We start from the raw sequence: 21,185 nt of genomic DNA, 5'->3' as shown, positions 1-21,185 counted from the left end.
ATGAAAGCAGTAAGTGATACATGTGTGCTTGTTAAGCAATGATGCACATAATTATTTGTTTTCCTTTGTTTACAGTTCTGACAGGAAAACTAGTGTGTGTGCGCACACATGCATACACGAGCCTTTAAGTCACCTGTCGACCTATGACGACCCCATGAATTTCAGAGGTTTTTCTTAGGCAAGGAATAGTCAAAAGTGGGTTTGCTAGCTCTTTCCTCTGAAATACAGCCCACACCGCCTGGTATTCCTGAGCAGCCTCCCATCCAAGTAGGAACCAGAGCTGACCTTGCTTAGCTTCCAAGATTAGATAGCATCAGATGCCTTTGGGGTATTTAGGTGAAATAAAACTAGTCTGGGGAGTTATAAAACTGCTGCCACTACAAACAAATTTATGATAAATTTCTGCAGCAGTGGCAGAAAAGTAGTACAGTGGTACCTCGGGATACGAAATACCCAGGTTACGAAATTTTCGGGATACGAAAAAATCCCATAGGGAATTATTGTTTCGGGTTACGAATGTTTTTTCGGGTTACGAAAAAACTTTTGGTGCTTTTTTCGGCTTTTTCGCACGGAATCGCGGCTTTTCCCCATTAGCGCCTATGGCAATTCGGCTTACGAAGGCTTTTCGGGTTACGAAAGCGGCCGCGTTACGAATTAATTTCGTAACCCGAGGCACCACTGTACTGATACTATTTACTTTTTGCAACCAGACAGTAGATTTCTATGAGATGGATTATGTGCACAGCTTGTTATGATTCCTACTCTACTTAGGCACCTGGTATATTAGAAGATCTAAACTCTCTTGACCATCAAGCAATCGCTTTATAACAGATTTTCCTCTCAATTCAATCTCCTGTTAGGTCCTCTTTCACTAAAAGTAAGAATTCTCTAATGACCACTATACATACATATGTAACACATATGAACATATATACTTCACATACTTCAAACACTTTTCAATTAGCTAGTGAAGCTTTGAAAGCTGACATGATGTACTTTCTATATTTTGTTTGGCCCATATAAGGGGTAACCCTTTTGTGGATTTTGCTGTATTTTGCTGCACAGATACCACTGAATAAGTTTCTTTGATTTGAAGATATTAGCTCTTCACAGGACAGGGGTAGCCTGGATTTCAAGGAAAGTTACTTTTCTGTTGCTAATGGAGCTGAACTTTTATTGTCTTTTACTGCACTTCCTCGATCCCCACATGGTCAAGAAGAAGACTGGCGTCTGTCTGCATTGATATCCCTCTAGACCAGGGGTTCCCAACCTTTTTGACTCATGGAACCCTTTTTAGAATCAGTTTCTATGGAGAAGCTCCTAAGAGGTCTACCCTATGTCTTAAAAGTTAATGGTATTTAGGAGTAGTGTTACTTTTTGTTTCTTATTCTTTAATTTCATTCCATTTTTATTTCCTTCATTTTCCTGGAGCGAGCACGGAGCACCTGGGAAATGCAAGCAGAGCCCTAAAGGCTCCTTGGAACACAGGTTGGAAACTGCTGCTCTAAACCACCTTAATAGATAACAGAAAAAACATCAGAGGCAAAATGTAGGCCTGTGACTCTAATACTGTTACTTTTCTTCTCCTGTATGATTTTTAACATCTTTGTCTGATGAAGAAGCCAGTGAAGCTTTGAAAGCTTGCATGATATTCTTTCTGCATTTTGGTTGACCAATAAAAGTACTGTATCAAACTTTTGAGGATTTTGTTGTATTTCTCAATTACATTTAGCAATATATTCTATCACAGACTTCTCTGCTGTGTCATAGGACAGTTGATTTCAATAGAAATACTTCACTAAAACTGGATCAATCCAGAACTGGACTACAATAAACTCTACAGAGCAACAGTTATAGACTAGTGAGAAAAGAAAGCAATTAGTTATACCTCTGTACTGCAGTTACCAATTCTTTTTCTTTTTTCTTCTGACACACTAGCTGCAATTCTTTTTCTTGATTTTGTGTCTTAGACTGTTCAAGCTCCTTTTCCAGTTCAGCCACAGTAGATTTCAGCTGCTTGTTCTTTTCTTCAAGAACCTGAAGCTAAGATCAAACATTTTTAACTAGTTACATTTGCTATAGATGAAGGACACTCAGTTTATGTCTTGGGAAGTGCTGTTTTTAAGTAAAGAAAAGTGACTATCCCAAGTTTTGCAAAACCAAAGGAGGAGATTTGTTTTGGGCTGCTCACTGCTGGAGTGGGCTGGAAGCAAGCAAATGAAAGCAAAGCGAGGGAGCCATGACTGCATAGCATCCTTTAACATTCCCCATGGGTTGTACAATTTGTAAACGGAGAAATTCACAAGGGGTAAGGCATATAGTTGTCAGGCTTACAATGAAGTGTGTCAAACTTCTGTTCGGATGTTTTCTAGATCTTTCCAGTTTCAGAATGTTTTGGAGGCTTCAGTTCCTTTTTCCAGTTTCCCATTTCCAAGATGCTGCCGTTCTTTTTTAAAGGTTCTTTTGTTAACTAGCTGCAATAATGAATTCTACTGAAAGCCTGAATATTAGTGAGCAACATGTTGAGACTTAGAATTTTCTGTTTGAAATAATTACTCTTGCTAAGTCAACTGTGTGGATATCCAAATTTAAAACAAAACCAAGGTACACACTTTCATTTTTAATATTGTTTTACAATCTCAAATGGCTTGTTCTGCTAGTTGTTCTGATTACCTTTAACAACAGAATGTGTTATTTTCAAAACAACTGCTTACAATGAGAACCTCCAGACTCTTTGACTTCTTTGAGGAGTGTATCTAACTGACATGGTAAAAATTAGATACACATTGTAGAATTTGAATTAATATGATAAATAATAACCAAATAAATCAAAAACTGTTCCTTCCTGAAAAAGTGTCTATGTGCTATCCTTACCACAAAGCAAGGTATAAGTCTGTATAACTATAATAATATAAAATAATCCTAATGTACTTATGTGTATTCTTATTTATATATTTGAGTACAATTTGCTGGAACTTTTTAAGGTCCAATGAAATGTATTCAGTGTCAGAGATTTTGGGATACATGCATATGGGATTTACAGGGAGGTGTTCCCAAACTTTTATGTCATTTTTATATTTTATCAGAATACACTATTTGCAAATATTATGCACTTCCACTTTATAGTATGTTCTGAGCAAAAGCACTAAGCAAGTTCCCTCATTTTTAAACACAAAACATAAATTACCTGTTTACTTTGACTTTCAACATCATCCAATGTCGGCAGATCAGCCAAGTACTTTTCAAGGGTTTCAATTCTTCTTTGTTTCTCTTTATTTTGTTCTGATTCTTTCTGACATTTCTTTTTCAGGCTGCTTATGTACCTGTCTCTGGTTTTGAGCTAGAAAGAGAATAAAATGGTGTGTTTCACTATATGAGTAGAAAACAAACCTGTGCAAAAAGCTATTTACTTTTTTCTTAAAATTCAACACGTACTTTTCAGCATGGAGTAAAACTTTAATAAAAGATAAACAGACTGCAATAGTGTATTTATCTTTTCAAAAAGCTAAAAGCTTTTGCTGACCATTTCCATGGTTAAACATTTTTGCAGTCATTAAACACATGTCTATACAGAGCAATTTTTCCTTTATTTAAGCCAGCAGTTTGGAGCGCACACACCATATCTTTATTTTGAACATATTTAATTCTAGTACTGAAACCAAACATAGGTAGAAATTATCTAGTAATATAGTAATAGCTGCAGGAACACTTTTCTTCCTTCAAAAGGTAGCATTCACATTTTTTTTGCTGCTGATAGTACAGTATAAGACCTCAACCTTAGAACTGGGGGCAATATCACACAGAGTGTCTCTAAAGGGCGATGGTGATTTAAAGTGCTGTAAAAAGTCTACGAAGCAGCTATTTGGACATGATCATTTGTCATCAAGAACAAAGTTTAGGCTGTGTTTTGTGCCCCATGTTGTTGGGACTGATAGGGATTTATAACTTTTTAAATTTTGGCAGTACAGTGCGCCTGCGCCATACGCGGGCGCGCCATACGTGGCCTTGAGCATACGCGCTCAAGCTGTGGGGCGCGCGCGGGGCAGCGCGTCCCATTCAATTGAATGGGCGTGCGCGCGCCACCGCGCCCAAGCCCCATTGTTTCCAATGGGGCTCAAGCATAGGCGGAATTCGCCTTACGCGGAGGGATACGGAACGGATCCCCCGCGTAAGGCGAGGACGGACTGTATATTTATACCCAGTAATATTGTCACACAGTATGAGTCATAGGTTTATGTGCCTCATCCCCCTGATGTTGTATAGAAAATTTAATGTGCACCAGAACTAGGAATAAATTGAAAATAAATAAGTACAGCACAAAGAGGCCTATTCACATTACCCATCGGTTGCACAAAAGTGTGCATGTTTATGAGAGATTTTGATAGCTGGGCCTAGTTATGTAGGGTCTTGATTACTGAACCATGCATGAACTTGAAACTTACTTTCATATTTTTAGGTAATTTTGCTGATTGCATCATTTTTATACTTGGGCCATAACTGAATTATCTTTTAAGGTCCTCAGACAAAAACAGCAGGGGAAAGAAGGGGAAACTTAGGCCCGGTACAGACTGGTGCTTTGTGCTGGTCTGGGTCTGAAATTAGGGTTATGTAGGTCTGGGCATCCACACTATCAGCGGGCGAGCACCATCATTCTGTGTGCCTGTCCATACAGGGCATGCAACAATGACATCCTCACAGCCCCGCGCCCAAACACCACCGTGCTGACGTCACTATTGTGCACGAGCGCGCCAATGGCGCCCCCACAAGCCATAAAAAGAACCTACCGGGCATTTTTAGGACATTTGTCTGCTGCAGCCTCCATCAGGGGGAGAAAGGAACAGCATCTCACCACCCTTTTCTCCCAATCTGTACAGCCCCTAAGGTGAATTATAAATTCCATAAATTAAAGGAAAGGGCTCTAACAAAAAGATGATTCAGAGCAGAAGTGGGCAAAAGCCTGGCTCACAGATTTCTTGTTGTCCCCAAGGCCATTTTTTGTGACCCACTGGGTGTCCCAAAAGCCCTTTAATGGTCATGGAGGGTATTTCCACCACATTACCCCTGGCCCCTGCAAAATTTTTCAAAACGTATTTTTATCTCAAAATGAGTTCCAGCAGGTGTGGAGATCATTTCCACCATATTTAGGAGCAAGAGAAGCCTTTTCTGAAACAAGATGTGAACAAGAAGTGGCTTCCACTCACTTCCTCTTGTTAAAAAAGGCTTTTCTTTCCTGGACTTAAAATGGCCCAGGAAGGTCCAAAACACACTGAAAATGTCCCTTGATCCCTACTGGCATTTGGGGGCTACACACACAGAGAGAAGTGCAATGGAGGCCCTGGGGCTAATGTTGTCCCCTACCTTTCCACAATTGCCCAGCCTTGACTTAGAATCTATTTCTTGGATATACGTTTGCTGTCAGAACAAGAAAAGTAATAAATCTTTGCCAGCCCAAATAGCATGGGACTCAAAATTAAGAATAAGATTTCCTCTTGGCAGTCTGATCTCTCCACCAGATGACTTCATGCCAAATTGCTACTTGATAGACTCCTTATAGCATTTTAAATTACTGTCATACCTTAGAAAGCATGTCCTAATTGTACTAATTATCTTCAATCAGAACAGGTACTTCCAAAGTATTTTCATCAGTGGAATCAAAAAATAAGAGTTAAGAGAAACCAAAAACAGAATACAGAAGTAGTTAAGGAGTAGGGCAAGTAACATTGTAACGTTTGATCCTAGAGGAGGGCTCCAAGGTCCACTCAACCTTCCATCCTTTCATAGGTCAGTAAAATTAGTACCCAGCTTGTTAGAGGCAATTAGGCTACACAATGTAAACCACTTAAGGAGTGCTAATTCAATGATAAGTGGTATAGAAATCATAGAATCATAGAATCATAGAAGTTGGAAGAGATCACAGGGCCATCCAGTCCAACCCCTTGCCATCCAGCCTCTGTTTAAAGACCTCCAAGGAGGGAGATTCCACTACATTCTGAGGGAGTGTGTTCCACTGTCAAACAGTCCTTACTGTCAGGAAGTTCCTCCTAATGCTGAGGTGGAATCTCTTTTCCTGCAGCTTGCATCCGTTGTTCATGGTCCTGTTCCCTGGAGCAGCAGAAAACAAGCTAGCTCCCTCCTCAATATGACATCCCTTCAAGTATTTAAACAGGGCTATCATTTCACCTCTTAACCTTCTCTTCTCCAGGCTAAACATCCCCAGCTCCCTAAGTTGTTCCTCATAGGGCATGGTTTCCAGACCCTTCACCATTTTAGTTACTCTCCTTTGGACACGCTCCAGTTTCTCAATGTCCTTTTTGAATTGTGGTGCCCAGAACTGGACATTTCTATAAGTGGTATAGAAATGTACTTGCTATTGCTATTGCAATTGCATAACTCCTTAGTCTTTCTAGTTGCTAGAAGACAAACTGGAACACAATCAGGCATAATTATCCAGTATTTGAATCTGCATTATCATAATGTTCTGCTCTGGGTACAGAATGTTGATACCTATTTTAGACCAGAATACAGATCATTGCACCCCTAAGGCTGTTACTTGGCTCTTGTTAGTAATACTGTTACAGTACAGGATGCTCTTGCAGACAAATCGAAACGTGCTACATTAGCACTAATCTGACATCCCTTTAATTGTATTTCTTCCTCCTGTGGATATAATCTAAAACAAAATAAGTGAAGGTAAGTTTAACCACAGATTGAAGAAATATGGTGCAATTACATGAATATGTATACAGGAATATCAAGACCAATCAGATTCTTTTTCTCCCATCCTCCAAGAGAATGGACTTAATAAAGACTATGAAAGTGCACTCCTGCTTATGGACTAGCACATCTGATTCCAAAAATACTGAAATCCAACTAATTTAAGCTAGATTCAACTCAATGTAGTTGACTTTCAATGGAAAAAACAATGCCAGATTTTCCTCCAGATGAATTAATTTGTATCAACAGGAAGGATTAAGATGGTGGGTCATGGGTATAAAAAGTTGCTATGAACCTCAGTGTTACAGAAGAACTGACTTGCTTGAGAAATTTGCATTTTTGTCACAGCAACAGAGCCATTTTGGTAAAATTCATATGAGACCCACCTTCTCTTCCATCTTCTTTTTATCTTCATTGGATTTGTTTGCCATTTGTTTCAAGAATTCACTGAGTTGTATCTCCTTACTTTGTACTGCCACAAGTTTTCGTTCCAGCTCTTCCCTTTCACAGTGGGCTATAGATCTCTCTGAAAACTGAGCCTGCATTGCTGTGTTCTCATATTGAGGCTACTTGGAAAAAAGAGAGGAGAACCGAAGGAAAGGGGAACATGACATAGTGAGTCCTGGAAGATATTACCATCAACTTCATATTTCTGGAGTAAAACTCCATCTTCTCACTTGGAACCTATGCTTACTAAACTTGATAAGAGAACAAATATAGTATCAGCTATATTGAGTTTACTAATATAAAGGCTGAAGCAAACCACAAGAAATATACTGTACTGTATCTGTGACCCAAGCACAGAATGCATCTTAAGCATTAATGAACGCAACATGCATTCCTAATTAACCATTTTTGGGGTCAGAAAAGAAAAACAAGTTTAAAAGACAATTGCAACATCGAATTGTAACTACACAACAACTGGAAAGAACACATAAATTCTACAACATCTTCCCCATTTCTTGTTAGATTTTCCTTTAACACATAAAAGAAAAGGTTTCACACAAATTGGTGAAAATTTATACAGAAAAAAACCAGTGGAATGCTGAAATGCTGAACAAGAGGTTGGCAAGATGATCTTCTATGCAGCAATAATATGCTATATCCAAACATCTGTTGTCAAAGTTCCATTAACCGGAACAATCAAACTAAAAACTCAATGAATGAAAATAATTTATTGTAAAGTAAAACTGTTTCTGCACTGTAACCTGTCAGATTGCTACCTCACCACTGACTGACGAGGATGTGGAACTTTGGACTTGCCAGACCTTGCTGGAGAATAACTTCCATCATTTCTTATCACTGGCCATCCTGGCAGGGGCTAACTGGAGTTTTAATCTAACAACATCTGGGAGCCACAAACTCCCAACTCCTGGCCTAAGTGACCACTAGAAAAAAGTAGTCTTCAACAGGAAAACTAACCAAGTACTATTTCTTTAGATGTCTACTTTCTATCTGCATGTTTGTTTCTTTGAAAAAAATACGGTGGTCAGAATTTGGTATTTTCCAAACTGATCAAACAACAGAAATTTTAGCTGGAAATTTTCCGTTTGTAATCTCCAACCTATGATCTGAAGTGTTAAAAATCAAGGAAACATTTCATTACATTTCCATTACTGGGACACATACTGGATTGTGACTGGACATAATCATTCTAATTACAATCTACAAGAAAAATTAACTGATTTTGATATACTTGAGTCACACCAACTCAGGGTATATAACACAGCCCATTTTCTAAAGTAATACAGCCATGCAGATCCTTCATGAAACAATAATAATTGTCTTAATATGAGGAGGTATTGTAAAGTCATAATTATCACCCAGAAGTTATTATAGTACAGTATTTTGATGAAATTTTGTCAATGTCTTCACTGGTCTGTAAGTGCACGATGTTGAGAAAATGAGCTCATTGGCCTGTTACAGACAGCCCAAATAAAGCTGCTTCGAGTCACAGTGGAGGTATGGTGTTTCAATGAGTCATGCGTCCTAAGAGTCCAGAAGTCACACCAAAGCCATGTTCCACTCCTAACGACTGGAGTGTGGCTTTGATGTGGCTTCTGGACTCTTAGGACGCATGCATCATTGAAACACCATACCTCCACTGTGACTCGAAGCAGCTTTATTTTGGCTGTATGTAACAGGCCATAGTGTCCTTTATTTTTGTTACAGGTTGTGCCAGAAGTGCTAAATTGTAAGATAAAGAAGACTGAGGCTCACAGTACCCAGCAAATTCATGATGAGATGATGGTAGCTTCTGGAAACAATTGCCCATCTTATGACAGTACTGTGAGATGAAAAATGAATATCTAAACTGGTCACATGTCCCTCATAGACGAGCCAAGACCTGGAAGACCATCATTGATGGACAATGCAGCCACAGTGAAGGAAGTGGAGTGTTTAATCCTGGAAGACAGATGAGCAACCATCCAAGTGATCATGAATGAAACTGGTCTCAGTTAAGGTATGGTAATGTGTGGAAAATTATTAACATGCACGCTGGGTTCCACGTTTGCTAACCTCTTTCCAGGAATAAACACAGTGCGATATTTCAAGACAGATGCTGATGCTGTTGGAGCAAGATGAAGAGGATTTTTTTGGTCATCTGGTAACCATGGATGAATCTTGGATCTATCAGTATGATTCAGAGACCAAAACCATGAGCATGGAGTGGTAGCATGGCAATTCCCCTCCTCCACAAAAGGCAAAGGTGCAAAAACAGCAAGGTCATGCTCTCAGTTTTTTGGGACCGTAGTGGAGTCATTTTCACCGATTACAGTAAAGGGAAAAGGCATCATTGGCACTACTGCAATCTTCTGGACAAGTTGCGAGATGCTCTGAAAGAGAAATGCCGCAGTATGCTCTCCAGAGGCATTTGTCTCCTAGCTGACAATTCACCATCTCAAGTTGCAGTTAACAAAGCAAGGGCATGTGGCTTTAGATTTTGTAGCATCCACCTCATTCTCCCAACCTCACACCAATTGACTTTTTCTTCTTCCCAGAAATGAAAAATCCATTGCAGGGTTGCTAATTTGACAACAAAAATGATGTTATTCGTGAAGTGGAAGAGCAGTTTAAGGTGCAATCTGCAGACCTCTACAATAATGGTATTCCGAGGGTCAAGAAACACTGGAGAAAATGTGTAAATCTGGATGGTGACTATGTAGAGAAAGGTTAATAGCTACAAATCAAAACAAACTTTCTGTCAATTTTTTAAAAAGGTGATAATGAAAACTTTACGATGCCCCCTCGTATGTATAACAGAAAAAAAAATCACTTTTTATTTCAGATGTTCAAATTTTTAAAATGAGCTACCAATTTTAGCATTAGAATAGAGATGCAACAATGTATACTGATTTCAAACAATAATCAAAATATAAGATCTTTCCATCATAGATTCGTTGCATATCATTTGATTCATCAATAAACTGTCAAGTGAAACATTTTATTTTAATGTGATAAAAAGTGAAAAATCTGCCCATTTGGAGTATCAGACTGAGAGCTTCAATTTGACCAGACATAATACATACAAATAAAGAATCACATCTCACCTGGAAACTACTCACGTAAGAGTCTTCACAATTCACAATATGCCCCAGTCTTGCTTGCTGAGCCCTTAGTTCATTCTCCCTTATTTTCTGATATAAAAGATTTATTTGCTGGTTCTGCCTATAATTCATAAGAGTAGAAACAGAAAAGAAGGAAGCTTGAGTTATACTTGTAATTTTTTTCAATTACATTCTCTTGACCATGCATGTGGAAAGGAATTAATATTTTATTATCCAATGATTTTTCCCACAGTAGTGGGATTTACATTAACCATATGAGTGATCTTTCCACAATTTAAGAGCATGAAAGCTGTGACATGTGCATGGGAGCAGTCCTGTTTGTAAGAACTTCCTGATTCACTTCCTGGATTTTTCAGCTCTTCAGAATGTGTGAGAAGTACACAGAAATTGCTCCTTCTGCTTTAATGAATGAGAAAGGATTCTTATACTTTCACAGTGCATATTAGAGATGTAAAACTTCTGGAAATGTTGAAGCCTCAGGGAGGGGATAATTTCAGGAACTTTTTATTTGGATTTTTTTAAAAAAAACTGTGATATTAGCACATTTTACAGATGGAAAGTCACTTTGTTACTTCAAGAACATAGAAGTGTATTATGTCAAATTTGGTTTGGCATAAAATGATCACATTTAGCATATTAAATGTAGAGTTTGTTCAGATAATAATTATGTACAAAGAGTTTTAATGGTTTTAATTTTTTATTTCAAAAGGAGCTATGAGGCTGTGATCTATAACAGAAGGAACTACCAGCACTAGCAAAGCAAAGAACATTCTTTTTTTTCTTCTAGTCCTCTACAGTGTCAAGCACACCTTCCCATAAAAAGACTGAGCAAAGGGAAGCAAGACTATGAAATACAATGATCTAACGCTATCAATCTGTGTCCTGTTACATAGTTTTTATAGGGGGGGGGGTAGTCAATACATTAACATCTTGCCTTAACCTTTTTTTTTCATTTTACAGTAACATTTTTCATACTCATACATAGCACATACTTTTAAAGAAGCATTTTTTTAATATTAATATCCTGCGGGAAGAAAGGGAGACATTCCTTAAGCTTGGATCTTACTGAACAAATCTTGCCATGAAAATCTCATGATAGGTTTTCCTTAGGGTCCTATCAAGTGGAGGCATACAACAGAGACGACTTCATAGACTCGTAGAGCTGGAAGAGACCACATGAGTCATCTAGTCCAACCCTCTGCCATGCAGGAACTCTCAGTCGAGGATGCTTTGATTGAGAGTTTCTGCATGGCAGGGGGTTGGACCAGATGGTCCTTATGGTCTCTTTCAACTTTACGATTCTATGATGTCATCTGGCCCTGGGGGAAAACTATCAGTACTATTCTATATCATTGTGTTGTATGCCTCAACTTGATAGGACCCTAGGTAAGCCTATCATGGGATTTGCATGGCAAGATTTGTTCAGAGGAGGTTTGCCATTGTCTTCCCCAGAGGCTGAGAGAGTGTGACTTGACCAAGGTCACCCAGTGGGTTTCACGGTCGAGCTGGGACTTAAACCCAGAGTCACAGTCAAATCCATAATCAAACCAAGAGTCATAGTCCAGCACTCAAACCGCCTCACCACACTGGATATCATTACCTTCTATTAATATATAAATACAATAAATGAATATGTCTATGTAGAAAGAACGTTTATTTAATCACTTGTGTCATAGGGCTCATGCTTTTCTTGAAAACTAGCTTCTCAAACAAGTACTGAACAAGCAGGTTTGAGTGTATTTTAAAGTATGAAGATCTTCAACAAGTATCCTTTTTTATTTCTACTTCAATATCCTTTGTGCAGTATCTATAGATAAATACATCTCAATGCCCTTGCTATAGGTAAATTCAGTAAAGTACAAGGAATGAAGCACAGTGGGCCTGCCATATTGGCAGGCTAGCCATCTTGTGCACTGGAGCTCTCGCAGATTGCTCCACCCTTTATTAGTCAATGCCAGTGTGTTTATCTAATCCTGCTCATGGGGGCATGCATACATCACCCCCCCAACTGATTATGATGGCCTTGAGTTCCTACATTTTCCCCATCAATGGGGGGGGGGGACCAAACCCCCCAGATGGGAAGGGTGCACTGTAAATATAACTTGTATGTCTAAAAACAGATGGACAATTACATTCCTTTCTAAAAGCTTGCTTGCCAAAAAAACAACCCAACCCCCCCCCAAAAAAAACAAGGAACTATTTACTATTAATTAATTAATTCTCATGCAATTATCTTGTACAACAGTAGGTTTTTTTCAGTAAAATCAATATGCATTTTTAAAAACTTTGTCAAAGATGATAGCTATTTAAAAAGATGACAAAATATAGAAACATTTTCATATGTATTTTTCATATAATCTTTAAATCTCCTGAGTGGCCTGACAACAGAAGGCCTCACGTTGATAATGTTGTATGTTACACTAATCTTTTATTACTCCAGCACCTGTTGCTATTAATCTACTGTATAACCAAAGAGTAATAGGGCTTTGCTTAAAAAAATCAAAACAGAATTATGATCTCACAAATCTACTCAGAGTGTAGCAATGGAAACAATATACTCAAATGTTTGCCATTCCACACATAACTCTAGCACTTTCTAGAGGATTTCAGTATATAGAATTATGAAAAGTGATTCCATCTCACCCGCAAATCTATCACAGAATCTTCTTTCAGACACTTGCAGTCTTCCCCTTTTTTGACAAGTACTTTAACAACCTTCCAATTAACCATTCCCTTACTACCTCTTCGACATTTAAAAATTCCTCCCTATTTGATCATACAGGATGAGTCTCCTTTTTCTGAAATGCTTGGGTCAAAAAGTGTTTTGGATTTCAGGGTTTTTTATTTTTATTTTTGAATAATGAGATATCCTGGAGATGGTACTCAAGTCTAAACATGAAATTCATTTACTGGTGCGTTTCATATACCCTTTACACAGAGCCTTTTAAATAATTTTGTGCTTGCAACAAAGCTTGTGTAAAATGAACCATCAGAAAGTAAGGTGTATTTCAGATTTTGGAATTCTGCATAAGGGGTACTCAAACTATGTATGATAAACTATATTCTTCACAGAGCAGACAACTTCAGACACAGGTGCAACCACCTCCATTTTTAATGACAAAATATACCAAGTCTATATATATATCAGTCTGCTCTAGACAGCAGGTAAGAACTGTGCAAATAGTTCAGAAGAGTGGGGCATCCAGTGCTCTGAATCTTTTCTTGATGGAAAGGTAAGTTAGACCCAGCCTTGAGTCTTCAAAAATGGAGAGCAACCATAGAGTCCCGTATCTTAATATGCACTGCCAGAAACAAGTTCATACAGTAGGTCTCAGTATCCACTTGGGATCTGATTCCAGGACCCCGTATGGATACCAAAATCCACTGATAGTCAAGTCCCATTAAATACAATGGCATAGTAAGGATGGTGTCCCTTATATAAAATGGCAAAATTAAGGTTTCCTTTTTTTGGAATATCTATCTATCTAAGCCATGGATAGTTGAGTCCATTGATAAAGAATCCATGGATATGGAGTGCCAACTGTACTTGAACATCTAGCAAATATTCATTCAGCCTATAACCACCACTTTGGAACTGAATTCAGCTGCAAATATCCATAACATATAGCTTAACGTTTGGTCTTTACTAATCCCTCTCCCCCCTTTTTAAAAAAAAGCCTGATTAAGATTTCTGGAGAACTAAAATGCTTCCCGATTTTTTGGCATTTTAGCTGCTATTAATAAGGGGACTTCTGAACTGTAGGCTTTGTTTTTACTCATGGAACAGAACAACTATTTTAAAAAGTATGGGACACCAATTCTCTTGCCTTTTTTCTAAACTATGTGTAAGGCAATAGCAGTGGCTGACATCTACAGATGACCAGAAAGAAACTATCGATTAAATGTCTCCTTAAGATAATGAATCTTACTTTTGAATGAACTGTATCACCACAAGTTACAATTCCACCTTTCTGCTGACATTCATACTTTGCATTTGAATGATTGGATTGTAACTTCGGTCAACAAACCTTTTTGCGTATATATAGACAACGAGACTGGGGAACATTTCCTTTGCCAAAACTCCTCTTTTAGAAAAAAGATAAATATAGTCAAATAGTTGAAAGAGAATCAATCTCCTGCAAGAAGCTTTGTATTTTTTAACTTCTTTTAAGTAGAAACTTGAGAGAAATCAAAGTTGATCTTGAGGGGAAAAGGCATCTATAAAATTCTCTCAAATCTTTTGCTTCTTTAAGTAGTAAAATGTTTTTCAAAAGCAATTACTTCAAAAAGCTTTGAAAATTTTCCTAATGATACTGTATATAAAAGTTTCTCTTTGACCTCAAGTTCCACTTTTATATTATCAGAAAAATGTTTTGTACAGAAACAGCATCTTTCCTGAACAATTTAAAATTTTTGTTCATGGGTGTTTTAACAGAACAATACTATTGGTGGGTGAGCTTCATGGCATTCAGAGTCCTACAAGTGCAGAGCAGTGGGTAGAGATTTCTGTCAGCTTCTCCAGCAATGGTTTTGTTGTCATTCCTTTTCTCTTTTTCCTTTCATTAAAACCAGTTCTGGAGCTGGCTTGATTAATTCCTCCCACTGAAACCAATAGGAGGGAACTAACTGTGCTGTGCCCAGGACTGGTATAGTTTTAGTGGCTTTTCTGGAGCAAGCTGGGAAAGTTATATCTTGAATTCTTTTTTCTAATCCTAAACCATGTAGAATATTATGGGTGGGTTGGCAAAACAGCTTTCTGCCATTACCATGGGATGATTCTGCCCAAGGCTTAATGCAGTTCTCCAGGGAGTACAGGATTGCTCCCTACATCAATACACCCAAGGTTAATATTAAGTATTTTTCTCAGTGTGATGAACCACTCACATGCAGTCCCATCAAGTATAATGGTAGAAATCTACTCCATTAATTTCCATACTACTGGTAGTCCTATCTGTGGTAGATTCTTTTGCAGGGCTTGGGAGAAAATTAATGGCTTGATTTTTAAAGGATGCCCACTTTTGAGACCATTTTATGAGGAGCTTTTAGAATTGGCTGACAGTTCCTTATTTGTAGTGCATCAAGCCACCCTTTCCTTTCTTGCAAATCATACCAATCTCATGCTCTCTGTTCAACTCCAGTAAAATAAAAAGATGCTAGAATATACAGAACATAAAAATGTGTTACTGATAGAGCTGATTCTTCTATTTTCATTATTGTTTCATTTTTTAAAATGTTAGGCAGGATTGACAGCTCACAGAATTCCTGTATTAATGTATTTCACCAGTATATTAAACAAACCTCCTAACTATGCACTTCCTATAGCCTGCAAGCTGCCCACCTTATTTTTTGATTCCCACCTGCAAACATATTTTGTGTTTTTAAACTGTAGGAATAAATACAATCTTCAACTTTTCTTCTGTCTAATACTTAACACTACTACATATCATACAACACATAATCTTTCTTCCTTTTGCTCTGATCTACATACATTAGGATTGATGTACAAACGTGCATATGCCAAGCTGTTTAAAATTACAGGCATTCCCTAGATAAGAGTACTTCAAGGACCTAAAAGATACCATGTACCTATTAGCAAGATATTGTTGTTTTAAACTGAACTTGATGGTTCCAGGTCAGTGGCTGTTTGTATGCATGCTTTATCTTACTGGCAGTCATATAAAGGCACAGTACAAGTGGCATTGAATTTTGTGATTTGTTACTGATTGCTCATTTCCTGGTCGATTACATTTTGTTGCTGTTGTGCGCCTTCAAATTGCTTCAAGTGTACAGTATCTCTTTAATTGGTAAGATTTGTTCAGAAGGTTTCGCTTCTGTCTTCCTCTGGCACTGAGGAAGTATGACTTGTCCAGGGTCACTCAATGGGTTTCTATGGCTGAGTGGGGATTCAAATATGTTCTCCAGAGTTGCAGTCCAAAGCTCAAACTACATGACACTGGGTTTCATGCTTTATCAGAGGGGTATAAACCTTCTCGTGATAGGTCTGGACAAAAGCCTCAAGCTGACACACTTCCCAGGCACTGTGCCAATCTTTGTTACTGTCCACAGACTCCTTTTAGAGTTAGTTCTGTTATATTATTAAGCATCTTTGGCACCTTTTTTCAAAAGAAAATTGAAGGGTAGAGATTCTACGGCATGCTAGCAGATTGTAATTCTCGACCAACGTACTTCTGCTCAGCTTCCGGATACCATGGGGCTGTTGCCAGTGGTGCAGTAGTTTGTTAGTGAGGGAGTTCACCTCTATGACCAATCAGTGGCAGGGCCTCCAGGGCACCATCTAGCTATAATTTTGTGGTGACAGCTCTTTCTTTCTCCCAGATGCAATAACATCTCCCCCCCCCCCCCCCCTCCCCCCCCCCCATAAACAAACCCCCCCCCCCCCCCCCCCCGTCTCTCTCTCTGTCTCTCTCTCACACACAGTACATTTGCTGGTTTAACAGCAGATTACACCAATGCATGACATTAAGAGAATTCTGGTTGTGGTACCTAATGAACTTCTGCTGTAACCATTTTCTTCTCTTCATTTCTTTTAGAAGAAACTGAATCTCCTGGATTATTTTTCTTTTAAAGCTAGTTACATTTTTAAAACCAGCTATCCGACCACTCCTTTCTCTGTTCTCTTAGAAGTACACTACGCAAAATTTATCCGGGTGCAACAAAGGAAGGTGCAACTGTGCAAGAATGGAAATTCAGCACAGCATAAGCATCAGACTTAAACTAGGCCATAATTCTCTGGGAGAAAGAAATGTACAAGTCTCAAAAAGATGAAAAGTACAATTACAAAATTAAATGGTCTAGTTCCAGTGGTTCCCAACCTTCCTAATGCCACAACCCATAAATACACTTCCTTATGTTGTGATGACGCCCAACCATGAAATTATTTCTGTTGCTACTTCATAACTGTAATTAAATAGATGTTTTCCAATGGTCTTAGGTGACCCCCCTGAAAGGGTCCTTCGACCCCCAAAGGGGTCCCGACCCACAGGTTGGGAACCATTGGTCTAGTTCAGATATAACACTAAGCAACAGTTTAACAGTTTCCTTTTTACATATTTATTTATTTCATTTCTGTGCTGCCTTTCTCCCAGAAAGGGACCCAAGGCAGCTCACAGATGAAATCATTTTTTAAAAGTTGCAATAAAAATTTAAAAACAATTAAAATCATCTAGGTAAAAACAGCATAAAATGACATAAAACATACAGAAGTTAAACAACAAAGCTAGAACGTACATGCCATGTAAAAACTGCCCTGACGCGATTATATATTAAGAGCCTACTTGAATAAAAATGTCTTTGCCTACTGGCAAAAAGAAAGCCAGGAGGAGTCTGGCTTAGCCTCCCATGGAAGGGTATTCCAGAGGGTGTGGATTGTGAATATGAGAAACTTTGTACAGATCAGTTACTTCATATACCTGGGTATTAAAAATTGAACAAATGACAGCAACCTATTTTCAAAGGCAACTGGAGACCAGGGATGTGCAATGGAACATTTTTCAGGGTTTCATTTCTCCATGTAAAGTGTTAAATTTTTATTTATTTTTTACATTTTCTCAAATTCATTAATAACATCTTGGATATCAAAACAGGATTGGCTAAGGGTGTATCCACACTACAGAAATAAAGCAGTCTGACATCACTTTAACTGCCATATCCCTATCCTGCAGAATCCTGGTATTTATAGTTTGGTGAGGTGCTGGAGTTCTCTGAGAGACCAAGCTGAATACCTCTCCAAACTACAATTCCCAGGATTCTACAGGATGGAGCCATGACAGTTAAAGTGGTGTCAAAGTCCTTTATTTCTGCAGTGTGGAAGACCAGCAAGTGATTTTAAAGGCAGTGATAATGAAACTTGAGGTTCCCCAATGATCTCAGCAAAACAGAGTTAAAACTAAAATAAAGTCAAAAACAGATGAGTGGATAACCAGAGCATCTATTGCACAGCTTGGTGTGTTAAAAGTAGTGTGTCAACAATTTTTAGTGCTTTCCCCCCTTAATTAAATGTAAAGCAAGAATATATGTTTTCAAAAAAGTAATATTCTAATAAAAGTACTTCCACATAAACCTTTGCATCTGTTTGAATATAATATTAAAACTGCATTAAGTAGGGGGTTTTTCCCTTTAAAAATCACTATAAATCTTTATGGGTGGTTGGAACATTTTTTTTTTCCTGGAAAAAGAATGGTTTAGTAAACACCAGTTAAATAAACATGCCAAATTAGATCACATTCTAATTAAGGCACTGGAAATTTTTCCAAAATGTAATTTTCTGGAAAATTCTCATGACTAAAAGTACAATTTGTTTAGGAAGAGAGCTTTTACATTTACTACTCCGTCCCTTCAAAACAAGTTCCCCGATAAAATTGGCAGCAAACAACATTGTCATTGAGACAGCTTCCCATCATAAACAGCCAACATTCAAGAATGAAAAATGAGTGAATCTACCATAGTGAAGAATTCTTCTGGATAGACTTCAAAGAACAGAATAAATTAATAATAAAATCAAAATTTTAAGACACAAAACTGATTATTCCTCCTCCTTCAAACTGCTGCAGAGAGCTCGTATCACTGAAACTGTATATTACTTGGGAACACTACTTATAGTGGAATGGATGCAGCAGCCACATCCCTACTTTTTAACTGTTGTAATTTGAATCTGGCCCGATCTGAAATTAAACTATCCAACTTCTTTTTATCTGTTTCTAGCAGTACTTTTATTTTGGGAGCAGATAAAGAAAAAAAAGCATTGAAGAATGGTATTATATCTAGTTACTGCAGCCAGAATTATACTGGCTAAGTACTGGAAATCGGAAAGAATACCCAAGAAAGAGGAATGGATAGGGTAAAGGTCTGGAATAATAAGAAGCCAACAGACTATTGGGAAAGAGAATGGAAACTTCTGTCAAGGTATTTAAATAATTCATGGGGGATAAAAGATAACATGTAAAGATATTAAAAATTAGCAAATACTTATTTGTATACAGTGGTACCTCGGGATACGAAATACCCAGGTTACGAATTTTTCAGGATACGAAAAAATCCCATAGGGATTTATTGTTTTGGGTTACGAAAGTTTTTTCGGGTTACGAAAAAACTCCGGCGCTATTTTAAATGGAGCCGCGGCAGAGCCGCGGCTTTTTTCCCCATTAGCGCCTATGGGTTTTCGGCTTACGAAGGCTTTTCGGGTTACGAAAGCGGCCGCGGAACGAATTATTTTCGTAACCCGAGGCACCACTGTACTTATACTTATTTTGTATTAAGATATATGGGAGGGGGAATGAAAGAAAAATCTAGTATGGTTCTAGCTGGGGCATGAACTGTAAAAAGGAGGAGACTTTAGCAATCAATTCAAACTGAGTAATGCTGAGTAAACTGAAAAACATTTACACCAAATTATTAGTGTAAAATGCTTGTAATTGTACTGTAATCTCTGTAAAGCAAATAACTGATAAACGTTTAACAAGAAAAAATATGTATTTTTAAACATGCAATTTGCATGTATGAATGCCCCATTTTTCAGACCTCTTGCCAGTCAAATTTAGCAACTGAATAGACAGAAGTAATTTCAGCCCCCACATTTATTTTAATACATCAGTTAGCATGGCAGGTACAGAAAACAATTCAAGTAATTTCAGGGTTTTCTATCTATTCTTTTGATTTCTAGAGGAGTGAAGAACAACTGGTATAAATTTCATTATATGAGCCTCTGGTGCAGCCACATTTGGAACCAAAGCATTTTGGGCTACAACTTCCAGAATCATCCAGACAGCATGGAGTGATCCACAAAGGTAATTTTTCCATGCTCTACTTTGAACACTAGGGGATAGCCAGGATTGCATTGGGTGGACTTCCAGTCAAGAAGTGAAACCTTTCCTCCTTCTCTTCTTCCATGTAGGCCCCCACATCCCACAAATCTATTCTGGAGGTTCACTCCATCCCCTCTGGGGCAGATTAGAATAAGTGTGCAGGGGACAGAAAGTGAGATCTGCTCCACGGATGGGATGCCATTCTGTTGATGAAAGTTCAGTCATTCAAACTCTGGTTACAATTCTACTTACCCCATTTTAAAAAGGATATCCTTAGAACATCTATAGGTACACAAAGACATCCTGAGGCCACCTTAACGTGTTTACCCAGATGTAACATTTGGTAAGGCATATATGATGTTTTGGCTATATAAGGAACACCACTCATCCCTGAATTCGGCACACAGCCACATTTATCAGACAAATTTATGGAGCAGCAGGGGTGGAATGTTTGGCAGTGGAAGCATACCTCTCACTACCAAGTGGTCAAGACAAAACAACAAGGAATAACTATCATGCCATCCCTTGATAGTGAGCTTCCAGAAATAGTGGGCTCAACATTGATAGGAACAGAAATCTGAACCTGACAGACTTCTTGTTTTTACTTTTACTTGAGCTAAAGCATGCTGATGTAGGCAAGGACCAATGCATTTGAGCAAATGCATTTTGCATCCTCAAATTCTGAAGTATTTGATCCTAGGTGACTTTAATATCCACGCTGATGATTCCAATAATCCGACAACATCTCGCTTTAACTCTCTCCTAGCTTCTTTTGGCCTCCAACCACATTCCAACTCTTCAACTCATTCTCTTGGTCACTATCTTGACCTAGTTCTTGCTGCAAACTGCGCCATTTCTGACTACCTGGCACTTGACTTTCCACTATCTGATCATCACTTAATCTCCTTTGCTCTCACTTATACTCCACCTCCTCGTCAACACTGTTCAACGCTATATTCGTGATCTTCGGTCTGTTAACTCTAACCATCTTGGTCAGACCTTGGATTCATCTCTCTCTTCCCTAAATCTTGGAGATTCTGCTGACTCAGCAATGTCTTTATTTAACTCCACTCTTTCCTCG

The 21,185-nt window shown here is 38.3% G+C and overlaps 1 protein-coding gene across 4 annotated transcripts in view; it reads right to left on the bottom strand.

The window, feature by feature from the left end:
- The window catches only part of CEP85L (centrosomal protein 85 like), a 184,733-nt gene that overhangs the window by 20,681 nt on the left and 142,867 nt on the right, over positions 1-21,185 (bottom strand). For all 4 annotated transcript variants that reach the window (XM_042445869.1, XM_042445870.1, XM_042445871.1 and 1 more), the window contains exons 5-8: positions 10,266-10,383; positions 7,101-7,280; positions 3,188-3,340; positions 1,889-2,043 (exon numbers count right to left, since the gene is read on the bottom strand). In XM_042445869.1, the coding sequence (XP_042301803.1) occupies positions 1,889-2,043; positions 3,188-3,340; positions 7,101-7,280; positions 10,266-10,383 (606 nt within the window). The remainder of the gene's footprint in view (positions 1-1,888; positions 2,044-3,187; positions 3,341-7,100; positions 7,281-10,265; positions 10,384-21,185) is intronic.

This window comes from Sceloporus undulatus, chromosome 1, assembly GCF_019175285.1.
Source record: "Sceloporus undulatus isolate JIND9_A2432 ecotype Alabama chromosome 1, SceUnd_v1.1, whole genome shotgun sequence".
Classification (NCBI taxonomy): Eukaryota; Metazoa; Chordata; class Lepidosauria; order Squamata; family Phrynosomatidae; genus Sceloporus; species Sceloporus undulatus.
The sequence above is the reverse complement of the archived record's forward strand: the minus strand, read 5'-3'. Positions and strand labels throughout refer to the sequence as shown.